At 26.7% G+C, this 12,234-nt stretch overlaps 1 protein-coding gene across 1 annotated transcript; it reads left to right on the top strand.

Annotated features, from left to right (window-relative positions):
- Window positions 1-444: 444 nt before the first annotated feature.
- On the top strand, window positions 445-2,555 carry LOC145847309 (dual specificity protein kinase CLK4-like). Its single transcript, XM_082953562.1, has 3 exons — window positions 445-530; window positions 1,826-1,976; window positions 2,166-2,555. The coding sequence occupies exons 1-3, from the start codon at window positions 445-447 to the stop codon at window positions 2,553-2,555; spliced, it is 627 nt and encodes a 208-aa protein (XP_082809688.1).
- The last annotated feature ends 9,679 nt before the right edge of the window (window positions 2,556-12,234 follow it).

Here is a 12,234-nt window from a genome sequence, read left to right as displayed (position 1 = left end):
CAGAGAAACTTGAGAAGAGCTGATTAATGTAGTACAACTGTACAGACAATAACACAATTATTGCAATTAGAAAAACGACTTGTAACACACTTGCAATGGTTGCGCACCTTTGCCTTCTTTCGCCTTTTGCATCATCATGAAGTTTATCAAAATAGTCAAAGCGCTTGACAATGTTATCAAAACGGTTTTGATTATCAGCTGCACTTTGATCAAGCGAATCAAAGCGACTTTCATACGTTTTGAGGTTACGGTCTATTTGCTGTTAAGTTCTTCCAACAGCGTGTGATCTGACTGCTGATTTCTTATGACCCTGCTTAATGTGGAGTTTACGCGATTGAAATCGAGCATAAGCAAGTTGTAATTACTGGTGTGGGTTCTTTTTGAAGGTGACTTCCGAGAAATCTCGAACCAGGTGGATCATAACCACGTGTAGGACCAAAAACGATGGAAGTACTATTTTTTCTAGAAGCAGTTAAATCAGTACTAGCCAAGTACTTTGTAGGAGCGATATTTGTCGTAGAAGGTGCTTGGTTGGTCTTATAAGGTCTCTATTTGTATTTTATTAAAAAACGTGCTTTAAGCAGTTTTAATTAATCTCGTTTGTAATTTAACTTAAATTTCAAGTATATTTTGTGATACTCGATTATGGGGTAACTCATAGTTCGTTTAACTTGAGGTCTAAATGAAACTTTATATTTATAATGAACAGTATAATTTTATTAAAAAACGTGCTTTAAGCAGTTTTAATTAATATCGTTTGTAATTTAACTTAAATTTCAAGTATATTTTGTGATACTCGATTATGGGGTAACTCATAGTTCGTTTAACTTGAGGTCTAAATGAAACTTTATATTTATAATGAACAGTATAATTTTATTAAAAAACGTGCTTTAAGCAGTTTTAATTAATATCGTTTGTAATTTAACTTAAATTTTAAGTATATTTTGTGATACTCGATTATGGGGTAACTCATAGTTCGTTTAATTTGAGGTCTAAATGAAACTTTATATTTGTAATGAATAGTATATTTTTATTAAAAAACGTGCTTTAAGCAGTTTGATTTAATCTCGTTTGTAATTTAATTTAAATTTCAAGTATATTTTGTGATACTCGGTTATGGGGTAACTCATAGTTCGTTTAACTTGAGGTCTAAATGAAACTTTATATTTTTAATGAATAATATATTTTTATTAAAAAACGTGCTTTAAGCAGTTTTAATTAATATCGTTTGTCATTTAACTTAAATTTCAAGTATATTTTGTGATACTCAATTATGGGGTAACTCATAGTTCGTTTAACTTGAGGTCTAAATGAAACTTTATATTTTTAATGAATAATATATTTTTATTAAAAAACGTGCTTTAAGCAGTTTTAATTAATATCGTTTGTCATTTAACTTAAATTTCAAGTATATTTTGTGATACTCAATTATGGGGTAACTCATAGTTCGTTTAATTTAAGGTCTAATTTAAACTTTATATTTATAATGAACAGTATAATTTTATTAAAAAACGTGCTTTAAGCAGTTTTAATTAATATCGTTTGTAATTTAACTTAAATTTCAAGTATATTTTGTGATACTCGATTATGGGGTAACTCATAGTTCGTTTAACTTGAGGTCTAAATGAACAGTATAATTTTATTAAAAAACGTGCTTTAAGCAGTTTTAATTAATATCGTTTGTAATTTAACTCAAATTTCAATGCCATTATACGTCTTACTAAAGAAATATTTGTTATTCTATTTTAAACTATACAGATATTTATTAATATTCAAATGTTAATGATTAAATAATATGTAGTTTATTTACATTTTTGTTAAACAGGTATTACTACCACCAGTGGAAAAATGATTTTTACATGAAGCCTGACATCAAATTGTGCGACCTTGGCTCTGTGTACTGGGAGGAAGAATTCAACTTTGACGTCATAACAACACTTCAGTACCGCGCTCCTGACGTCATAATGGGCCACAAGGTTGTTTAAGTAGATTACTCAGTAAGTAAACTACTTTACTTAAACAAGCAACTTATTATAAATAAATATCTTTAAAAGAGTAAGCCATTATCTTCAAAAGAAGTGTAATCTTATAAACAAAGTACTTGTATGTTTTGCCTCGTAATTAAACTAGGATTTATAAACTTAACATTAGTATTATTTCAACAGATCGGGTATCCATGCGATGTTTGGTCGATCGGCTGCACTTTGTTCGAACTTTTTACAGGAAAATTACTTTTCAAGGTGGATACTGTTCAGGAACTTTTCAGGATGATCCACTTGATGATTGGTCCATTTACTCAACATGAAATCAAGAGGATAAACTTGAAATTGACCGAAGATGATAAAAAGAAGAAGGTTGGTCAAAAGTTGTCAAAGGATGAAAATGAAATAGATTTTTTGAAAGAGCCAGAGTTTGTATACATAAAAGGCGAAGTTAAGAAGATAGAGTCTTATTTTGATAAGAACGACGCTGGAGAAAAGGATTTGTTTGAATTGATTGTTCGCATGCTAAATCCAGATCCAGTAACAAGAGTGAAACTGGAAGAACTTATCTAAACAATTATTAGTTATTTTATCTGATCTAAATTTTTAAAGCTGTTAAAAAAGTAGAATGTTTAGATTTTTAATTACTTTAAAAATAACCTCAATAAAAATAGTAATTCATTTGCTTTTTTTTTTTTCAATATCTTAACACTACTATTTATTTTGCACTTTGACTTCCTAAAATTTTTATCATTTACTTATATATAAAACCTTGATATAATAATAATAAGAACAATAAAGTGAGTTGTAATATTTTACGGTAAATTTCAATTTTCAACTAATAAAACAGATGGTTTGTAGTAACTAATTAAGACTTTTGAAAATGTCATAATTTTTGCTGATATTGTAATAAAGTTCAAGTTATTCAAAAATTAATTGAAGGGTCTGAACTGACAAACAGTAAAATATCCTAGTTATTTCCTTTTTATGATACTTGTCAAAATGGATTGAAACATAAATTGTCTATTTAAAAAAAACTTTTTATAAAAATATTGTTAACTTAACAGAATGTTAAAAATAAAGTTAAACTTATTTTATAAATAAATAATTTTTAACAGCTAATAGCATTATAATATTGTTAATCTATCTCAATAAACTATCTTTAATAAAAAACAACTCTATAACAAACTAAAAAAATTAACTCAGTAGTTTGTTTATATTACGAGAATAAATGTCAAAACTTAAGTTATAAGAAATTGCATCATCATACCCCATACATACTATTAGTGAACCTGATAAACAAACGTCAACTCACATAAAGGTTTTCAAAAGAGTTTAGTTCAAAACACGTCATCATAAGTCCGAATTCACAGCATTATTGAATTAGTATAATGTCATATTAGTCAGAAACATGATAAAAAATATACTTTTCAATAGTTATCATTTATTTTTTCATTTGCTTTTAATATGAAAAGGTTCATTGTATTGATAGCTTTTAAAGCTTATCAGTTTATAAAACACCTTTTGCTAACATGTTTTATTATTCACTAAAAAATAAATAATAAGTTTATTATGTTATATTATCATATAATAATAAATATTTTGAACTAAGTTTAGTAATGTTTTATAATTTGAATGAAGTAATACAAAATCTCGTATTACTTCAGATTCTGTGCCGTAATAATTTTTTCCGAAAACTTTATGACCGCTGTTAAATTGTTTATTTCTTGCGTATTTTTCATTAACATCAATTCTTAAATGTTTTATCTAAATTTACGAAATGAAACAATATTAGACAATTTATTAATACTGTTCAACAAAAATATGAATTATATGTATAATGTAATAGCTAGCGTACAAAAGTTTTAAAGCTTAGCAGTGCACTAGTTTTATATTCACAACACCCAATAAAGTAGAAGACTTGCTCTAAAGAATTTTTATTTAAGATATTCTAGTTCAAAAAAAGCAAACATAAAAAGCTGTAGATTTATAATTTCATATTGGTAGAGTTTACTTTAAGGTCAGTGTTCAAAATTAGTTGTAATTAGATACGTACTAGATACGTACTTAAGCGAAAACCTACTGTACTTGTTTAACTTTTAAAAAAGTTTTATATTATTGCTTTGAGTACAAATTACTCAAATCGGTAAATCATGTAAGATACAAAACACTTGTATTTAAAACACGCATTCTGCTGTAGCACCTGTCAAACCAAACTGTACACAATAAAGGTAATATAACTGCCCAGAAAAATATAATCCTACTAAGTTTACTTAAATTATTAAAAATACTTAAAAATAAAATTTATTGCTATATTAAATAAAGTAAATTTCGATTGTTTCATACTTGAAATTATTTTATAGCTACATAAAAGTTTTTTAAAAATCTAAGGTAGAGGTTGGCAGCCCTTTATAAATAAGTTTAAAGTCTTCACAAATATACTTCAAAGTCTTCACAAATATACTTAATGTTATTTCATTTCAATTTTTTTGTAGTTTTTCTCAATGTTAATTTCAAGAAAGGCCTAATCATTTAAAGTCGATAGGGCTGATTTCTAGACATTTTGTAGACAAAGTGGTAAAGACTTATTTTGTCACTTTAAAACTGAAAATTAATTGATGATAAAATTAAAATTTTAACAACTGTTTGTCAATACAAACAATCAATATAATATTTAATTTTCGTTCGACTTGTTTATATGTACTTCGCACTACAACATATTTTTCTAATTGATTTTTTTTTATTCAATCATGCATCACATTGTATTAGACAACATTTTAACAGTTGCTGTATTTGAAACCTCCTATCGAATAGGTGCAGGTCTCGAGGCAAAACTTCCAGCTTTCCTAGTGTCAGGTCTGCTATGATGACAACATTATTCGGTTTAACTGTCAATACTAGACCTGTTTAAATAAATATAATAAGTATATGTGTTTCAGCTTTAAAATAAAAAAAATATTTGTATTTATTATTCATAGTACGAAAAAAACGTATTGTACTTTTTTACTACTATTATTATATACACAGTAACCGTAAAGTTGATTAAAAAATTTAAGTTATTATAATAACAACATTCACTAATTCTAAAACACAGAAAACTATAACAAAAGTTCAAAATAATTTTATAAAAATATAACTTTAAAGCTACTTATACTATTAACTTAAAACTATAACGAGGTAAAATCCATATTAGCTTGAACATTATCTAAAACTTTAGCTGAACAAGTAATAATAATCGCTGAAAGTTTACATTAGCGTTTATTGTTACCTGTATGAACCATATGCTTTCCATTGATAAATTTAACATGGTTACCAACATTAAATTGTTTCCTGACCTCGTTGCGCTTTTAATTCCAGAGACTCCTCGGACAAAAATAAATCTTATTTCAGCTTTCAACTAGTTAGCTTAGTTTACAATTACTATATATAAAACTTATTTTTTGATAAAGTTAATAAACTTATAATTTTCTCTTAACTTATGAAAGTTTGACGAAATATACTTTATTTTAATATTTTATTGAGTTTACAAGCTAATGTTGGCTAACCTTAAACTCTAGGTGACTTGGCAGCATTGTGACGTCAATTTTAGTTATTTTTCAAGTCAAACCAGACAATTCTCCTTTACCAACTCTCACCAAGTCTCCTGGGCAAGTAGATCAACTTCGTCAACTGGCTGTGACACTTTATTTAAAACGGATAAATGGTTTTTAAAATAAAATTTGTTTTCATTTTTTATTTACAGTTTTGTTTAACGAAATTGTGTACACTATAGAGTTTAAAAATAATTGGAAAACAAACAGATAGTTAAAGATGGTTTTGATAAATTAGCATTAAAACTTTATTTATATAGCATTCGACAGCGTTAGTTTTTGAGTTGATTCAAACTTAAAAGTTTAAAATCCTTCTAAGACTATAAACCACAATTAATTTATGTTTTTATTAAAGTTAATTTAATAATTTAGGGTTAAGTACGGGTGTTGAAGTAGCTGATTTTCGGTCTGTTTGCTGTTATCAGCAGTTAAATTAATAAACGTATTAGCAAAAGAATGTTAGTCTTTATTATCATTCAATATATGTATATAGAGCTATCAAAACTAACTTCTTATATAGCTAGAAATCATTGAAATAATATTAACTCTATTAGATTAAAAAGTTATTCTTAAATGTAAAGCAAAAGGGTATTCTTACATACTTTATACAACTTTAATACGTAATTAAAGGTAGAATAATCTGTTTATTAAGTATATATTTTGAAGTTTATAAAAATTTAAGCTAAGTTGTAAAAATGACGCAAAATATGTATAAAAAAGTTTTAATATTTATTATTGATTGAAGTTTATAAAGTAGCTTTGAAAATAGACAGGTTATAAATCAAAAAAATCGCTTACAACAAATATAATTTATAGATATGTATATTTTAGATACTTATAACAATAGGAAATATATTTAGAAAATCTTAAGTCTATGATCAGTAAAAAGTAAGTCAACCGTTTTACTATTATAAATGTTTTTATATGCATCCTTTTTTTAAACTGTTTGGTGTTTTTTTAAGCAGGATTTGGTGCTCGACATGGTGGTAAAATTTATTTAAAAGTAAAACAAGGTTTTAAAAAAACATAGACAAAAGTTTAAAAACAGGTTAACGTTTTTTTACTTTGCTTAACAGCATTGTTAGTGTTTTGATACGTCCCATTAAAGTTTGTAAAGTTAAGCTAAACATTGGTGTTTGTATAAGTGTGTATTCTCATACTTATTGCAACTAAATGTTCTCTTTAATTCTAGAGTTAAGCATTAATTTATAAATAAGTACTACACTAATCAATAAGTTTTATCAACTAGATTTCAGTAGCTTTCAATGTAAATGTTAGCTGTTAGCTTAAAGTGTTAGATTATTGGTCATTTTTATCACTATGTTTTAAATGAAAAACATAAAAAAGTTTTAGTATAAAAAAAAGTTAAATCTTTACTTTAGTGAAACTTGACAAATAATACTGAAATAATTATGATAAAGTGAAACACCTTTTACAAGTTTGACAAAACTTAAAATTTAAATTCAAAGCTTTGAAGTTTTTAAGTTCTATTTTGCTTATTTTTCATCCTTTTTATAAAGTGTTTGGTGTTTTTTGAAGCAGAATTCGGCGCTCGACATGATGGTAAATTTTTTTTTTGAAAAAACCAAGGTTTAAAAAAAGTATAGCTAAAAGTTTAAAATTAGCTTAAAATTATCAAAGCGAGAGAAGAGAGAACTCGTGAATGTCACCAAGTGAATTTTTTGCACAAGATTTATTTGTTACGTAATTATACAAAAATTCTGTTTGCAGAAATTTTTTAAGAAATTGCAATTCATTTTAGGAAAGTTTTCATAGGAGTGGTAGGTCATCAAATTTTTACTTAAACTTTCTTTACATAAGTATTTTTAGAGTTTTCCTTTTATAAGTTTTTGTAAGTTATAAAAGGTACTTTAAGTACAAGCACATACAATTCAAAACCAATCACTTAGTATAAATCACTTAGTATGAAAAAAATCAAAGTTGTCTTTAAAAGTTGAAACTTGAACTGTTTATGGTTGAAAAAAAAGAACACAAAACAAATCTACATCATCTGCATGTTGCCAAAGTGATTTAAATCAACAGACTTCTACTTTATAGTGATGATCTTGTGTTTAATTATCTTTTTGTTTACAACTTCAAAGAAAAGTCTTTACCTGTATGTTGAAAAACTGTCTTAAATCAGCAGATTTCTACTTTATAGTAACAATCTTGTGTTTTACTTTCTTTTTGTTGACAACTTCACAGAAAAGTCTTTACCTGTATGTTAAAAAATTGTCTTAAATCAACAGACTTCTACTTTATGGTGATAATCATGTTCAATTCTGTTTGCAGAAATATTTATGAAATTGCATTCATTAGTAAAATGTTGTGTTACTGGTAGCAGCTCTTGTCATTTTTTACTTTACTTTCATAAATCATTTTAGAGTTTACCTTTTTGTAAGTAATAAAAGGTACTAAAAGCAGACACATAAAATAAATTACTTGGTTTGAAAAAAATATTAGCATTGTCTTTAACAGTTGAAATTTAAACTGTTTATGCTAGAAAAGAAATGTAAATAATGTCTGTATGTTTTGAAAGTATCTTGAATCAACAGTATTCTACTCTGATCATATGATTAATTATCTAATATTTTATGATTTCAGAGGAAAGTTTTTTCTTTATGTTGAAAAAGTATCTCAAACCAACAGTCTCCTACTCTTACCATATGATTAATTATCTTTTTTTTTTTTCATGATTTCAGAGAAAATTCTTTACCTTTATGGTGAAAAAGTGTCTCAAATCAGCAGTCTGCTACATGAGTTATCATGTGTTTCTATTTAATCATAGTTGCACTGAAAAGTTTTTATTAAGCACAAACAAATTGGACATTTCTATTTCTACAGCAGTCATCTATATCAACCCTTGTAGCCACTAACCTTCTTGTGGCAATTTGAATATCAGGTCTGTTCTTGGTTTACTGCTCTTACTGAGGTAAGTGCTTTATATGTTATACAAAATAGTTAATGTTAAGATAATAAATTTCATATAAGATTATTTTTCAGGGCTGCCAAAACTTATTTTTTTAGTAGTGCTTTCTCAATTTTAAATACTTGAAAATTAATTGTTTCATTAAATATTGTCATTTTTTTGTAAATATAGAATATCATTAGTGTAAATTAGTGCTCAAACTCAATTGATATCAAGTAAAGTACATTAACAGCTTTTGCTGCTTCTAATTTTATTCAAATTAAGCTGAAATTTGGTTAAAAGAGTACAGTTTTCGAATTGAAGAGTGGCAGCCCTGGTATTCATAAATGCTAGTCATAAAATTATGAATTAATTACAATGAAAATTTTAGATTATAAAATATCCTATAGAGTTTCTAAAGTGTGCAAAATTAACTAAAAGCTGTTACTATTAAACTTCATTAGCTTTTCTATATGTCAAAACTTATGTGTTATGAATCTCTGTAATAAGATTACAATGTAAAATGTTCAATTACAATTTTAGAGCTAAAAATCAAGCTGTTCTTTTGTTTGTTGTAACTCTGAATGCTACAAGCTTTAAAATTAAGCAGTTAATTTTAAATCTTTGCACACTTTTAGAGACACATTGTTATTAACGGTTAAAGTAAATGTTTTATTATTATGTTTTTATCCACTAAGCAATTAAAACTATAGTGTAAAATGTTTGTGTATAAGTGATATACTTTATTACATGTGAACATGTAGGAACACAAGCAACATTAAGGCAGCTTGATCAACTGACTTATGTTGAGTGTTTTTGTATGTTCATATTACTAATTTAGATAAGAGTCTGGTTTGTTTCAGTCACTTTTAGTGTTTATAGTTAACAGTAAAATTCAAAGTTTAAGTGTATTATTACTTTGATTACCATTTAGTGGTTATTATAGTTGATGGAGTTATGATAAGTTAAATGTAACTAGCTGACAAAAACCAGACCTTTATCTGACTATGTATGATCTTTATAAAAAGGCTATGTTGTACTGATGTGTTAAACTTAATTTTTGGAGTATTAATAGTACTCAAAAATAGTCTTTGTTTGGAATTTTAATAGTGATATTATAAAACAAGTATTTGTTTAATCTTCAGCTTGATACTATGTGTAGCATTAAATCAAATATTATTTTGTTGGTTTCATTATACAAATGCTGTTTGATGATGTAGAACAAAAACTTATGATATACTATTAGACAGTGTCACCATAGAAATTCTTATCAAAGAGTATTTGAACATTTAGTAATAGTTAGTCTTTGAAAAAATATACAAGCATGTCTATGTCTCTGAACTGTTCAAAACATAACAAGAAATGATTAACCACTGTTTTTCCTGATAAATATTTTAGAATTATGTAGCATAGTGTAATAATTGATAATGCTAATATAACTAAATTAGATAAGAGTCTGGTTGTTTGTTACTTGTAGTGTTTATGAAGTGTATTTAAAAGCTAGCAAATCTTTGATAACCATTTAATGTTTTATAGAGTTATTATAAGCAACTGTTACTAGCTGACAAAAGCCAGACTCTTATCTGACTAGATCAAGTATGATTTGCAGTGGCTTTATAGAATGACATGTGAAAATGGCTTTTTTTTTTTGAATATTTGTTGTAAATCAGCCTAATAAGAACAGTAAGCATTTATTTTATTAAAGTTTTCGATTGATATTGTGTTAACATAACATCAAATCAAAATGTTTAAGTTAGCAGTACTCAAATTTAAGTTATAAGTTTTGGATACTGTTATTAGACTGTGTCACAACAAACATTCCAAAAAGAAAAGACTATTTAACATGTCTCACACGAATTTTATGGTTATAGGTATTTATTATTACAATGATAACACCTTCGAAAAATTAATAATATTCCAAATTAAGATTAATCCTACTACAACCACCTAAAAAGACATTCATTTTTTAGTTAACAACTATATGGTAGTAAGTTAGGGTTATGTTTAAGGAGTACGCTATAAGGTAGTCACTTAATTTTTAAGCCAAGCCGCACAAGTTTTTTTCAAAATGGGGATTTCCCCAAATCAAAACTTTTTTGGAAAATTTTTGGGTAGATTATTTAAAAAATCATTTTTTAGTCATTTCGCCGGCTCCGCCGGCGAAAAATTTTTCACTTTTACTCCCAACCATTTTTTCTTGAAAACCTAATTACGCTTGGAGCCCAGTTAGTAAGCCTGACAGCCAAACCAGATAAAAGTGTGGTACTGAGCTCTAAGAAGTAGTTCGGTTTTGAGTTAAAGTGGTAGCGGACAGCTTTCGTTATTTGTGCATAAGTCCCTTCCGCTGCGAGCTGCTCCTATCGGAGCAGCTCTTGCTCCCGGGACTTTTGCACAAATAACGAAAGCCGTCCTTTAGGCCGCGTCCTTATGCTGGTCGGCACCTAATTAGTTTTTTGTTTGATGTACGAGTAGTTACGCACAATTTTTTGGTATGTTATTTTTCTTTTAAACTCAATATTAACATATATAAATTACAAGTAAAGTTTTATGTTTTATAGTATGTATCTTTGGTGTCGTACTACAAACGCTACAGATTTGTAGTAGACAGCCTGGTATTATTCTATAATAAACACTTCAACTTACTTTGTAATTTTATTTATCAGGATCATTTTATTGTCGTCATTTAACTAATTACATTGTTACACAGTATTAAATACCTAGTGTGTCTAGTAAATAAATTACATCTTAGTTTGTTTGTGTATAAAGGTCAATTGAAAGTTAGTTATGGCAAGTTTGTAATACATCAAAGCTAATCATTTGTTTAGTTGTTATGGCATTTATAATTATCTACTAAAACTTATATGTTAAGTAACATTCTGTAGTAGGTACATTGAATTAATTTATATTACATTTAACATTTGGTATATGTCTATTTCAAGTTGGACCACTGTTTTCATTATATTTATTATTACTTTGTTGATCAGCAGGTCTGATAACATCTTTTGTTGGTTACTTGATAAACTATACAAAGTAAGTGAGTACATTAACTTCTCGTTTTAATTAGTATCGTTGTCACTCCACAACAACTTAAATTTTGGAAAATCTACGCTAAAGTTTTCCATTTACACAAGTAAGTATTTACGTCTTAACTTGTATAAAACAGTTTAGGCATTTTTTAAATTAGACTCTAATAAATCAGACTGTTTTTGTCCACGATTTTTCAAGTAATTATGTGATATTTTTCATTTTTACCTTTTTACTATTATTACGTCATCACTTTGTAGTCTTATACAGTTTAAACTTAGTTTAGCATAAATTTCACTTACACTTTAGTTGTATGTGTATGGTATGTTTTATAAATTATTTAATTGCTCTATATTTTTAAGTTGAATAAAGCAACTTATATAGTAATGAATAACACTAACTATATGTCCATGTATTGGATAATGTGCATCTTAATTAAACTAACAGATACAAATATATATGGCAATTAGCTCTTAAATATTTTACTGCTGTATATAAATGAATCTAATTTTTATATGATTTACATGATCGTTTCTAGTTTTATATCACAAACAACATATGTATTTAGCTATAAATTTAAAACATTAAACTGTTTCTTTTAAGTAATAATTACAGTTCAAATAAAATTCCATTTAGAGCCTTTATGAGTTTAAAGGTCTCTATTAGATTTAACCATTATATGTAACTTTATTTACCACCGTATGTGTTAAAATAAATAAACAATGGTAGG

The sequence above is a fragment of the Thalia democratica genome, unplaced genomic scaffold, assembly GCF_965202585.1.
Source record: "Thalia democratica unplaced genomic scaffold, ktThaDemo2.hap1.1 HAP1_SCAFFOLD_877, whole genome shotgun sequence".
NCBI classification, from domain to species: domain Eukaryota; kingdom Metazoa; phylum Chordata; class Thaliacea; order Salpida; family Salpidae; genus Thalia; species Thalia democratica.
Note: the sequence above shows the minus strand (reverse complement) of the source record. Positions and strands in the feature narration are given on the sequence as shown.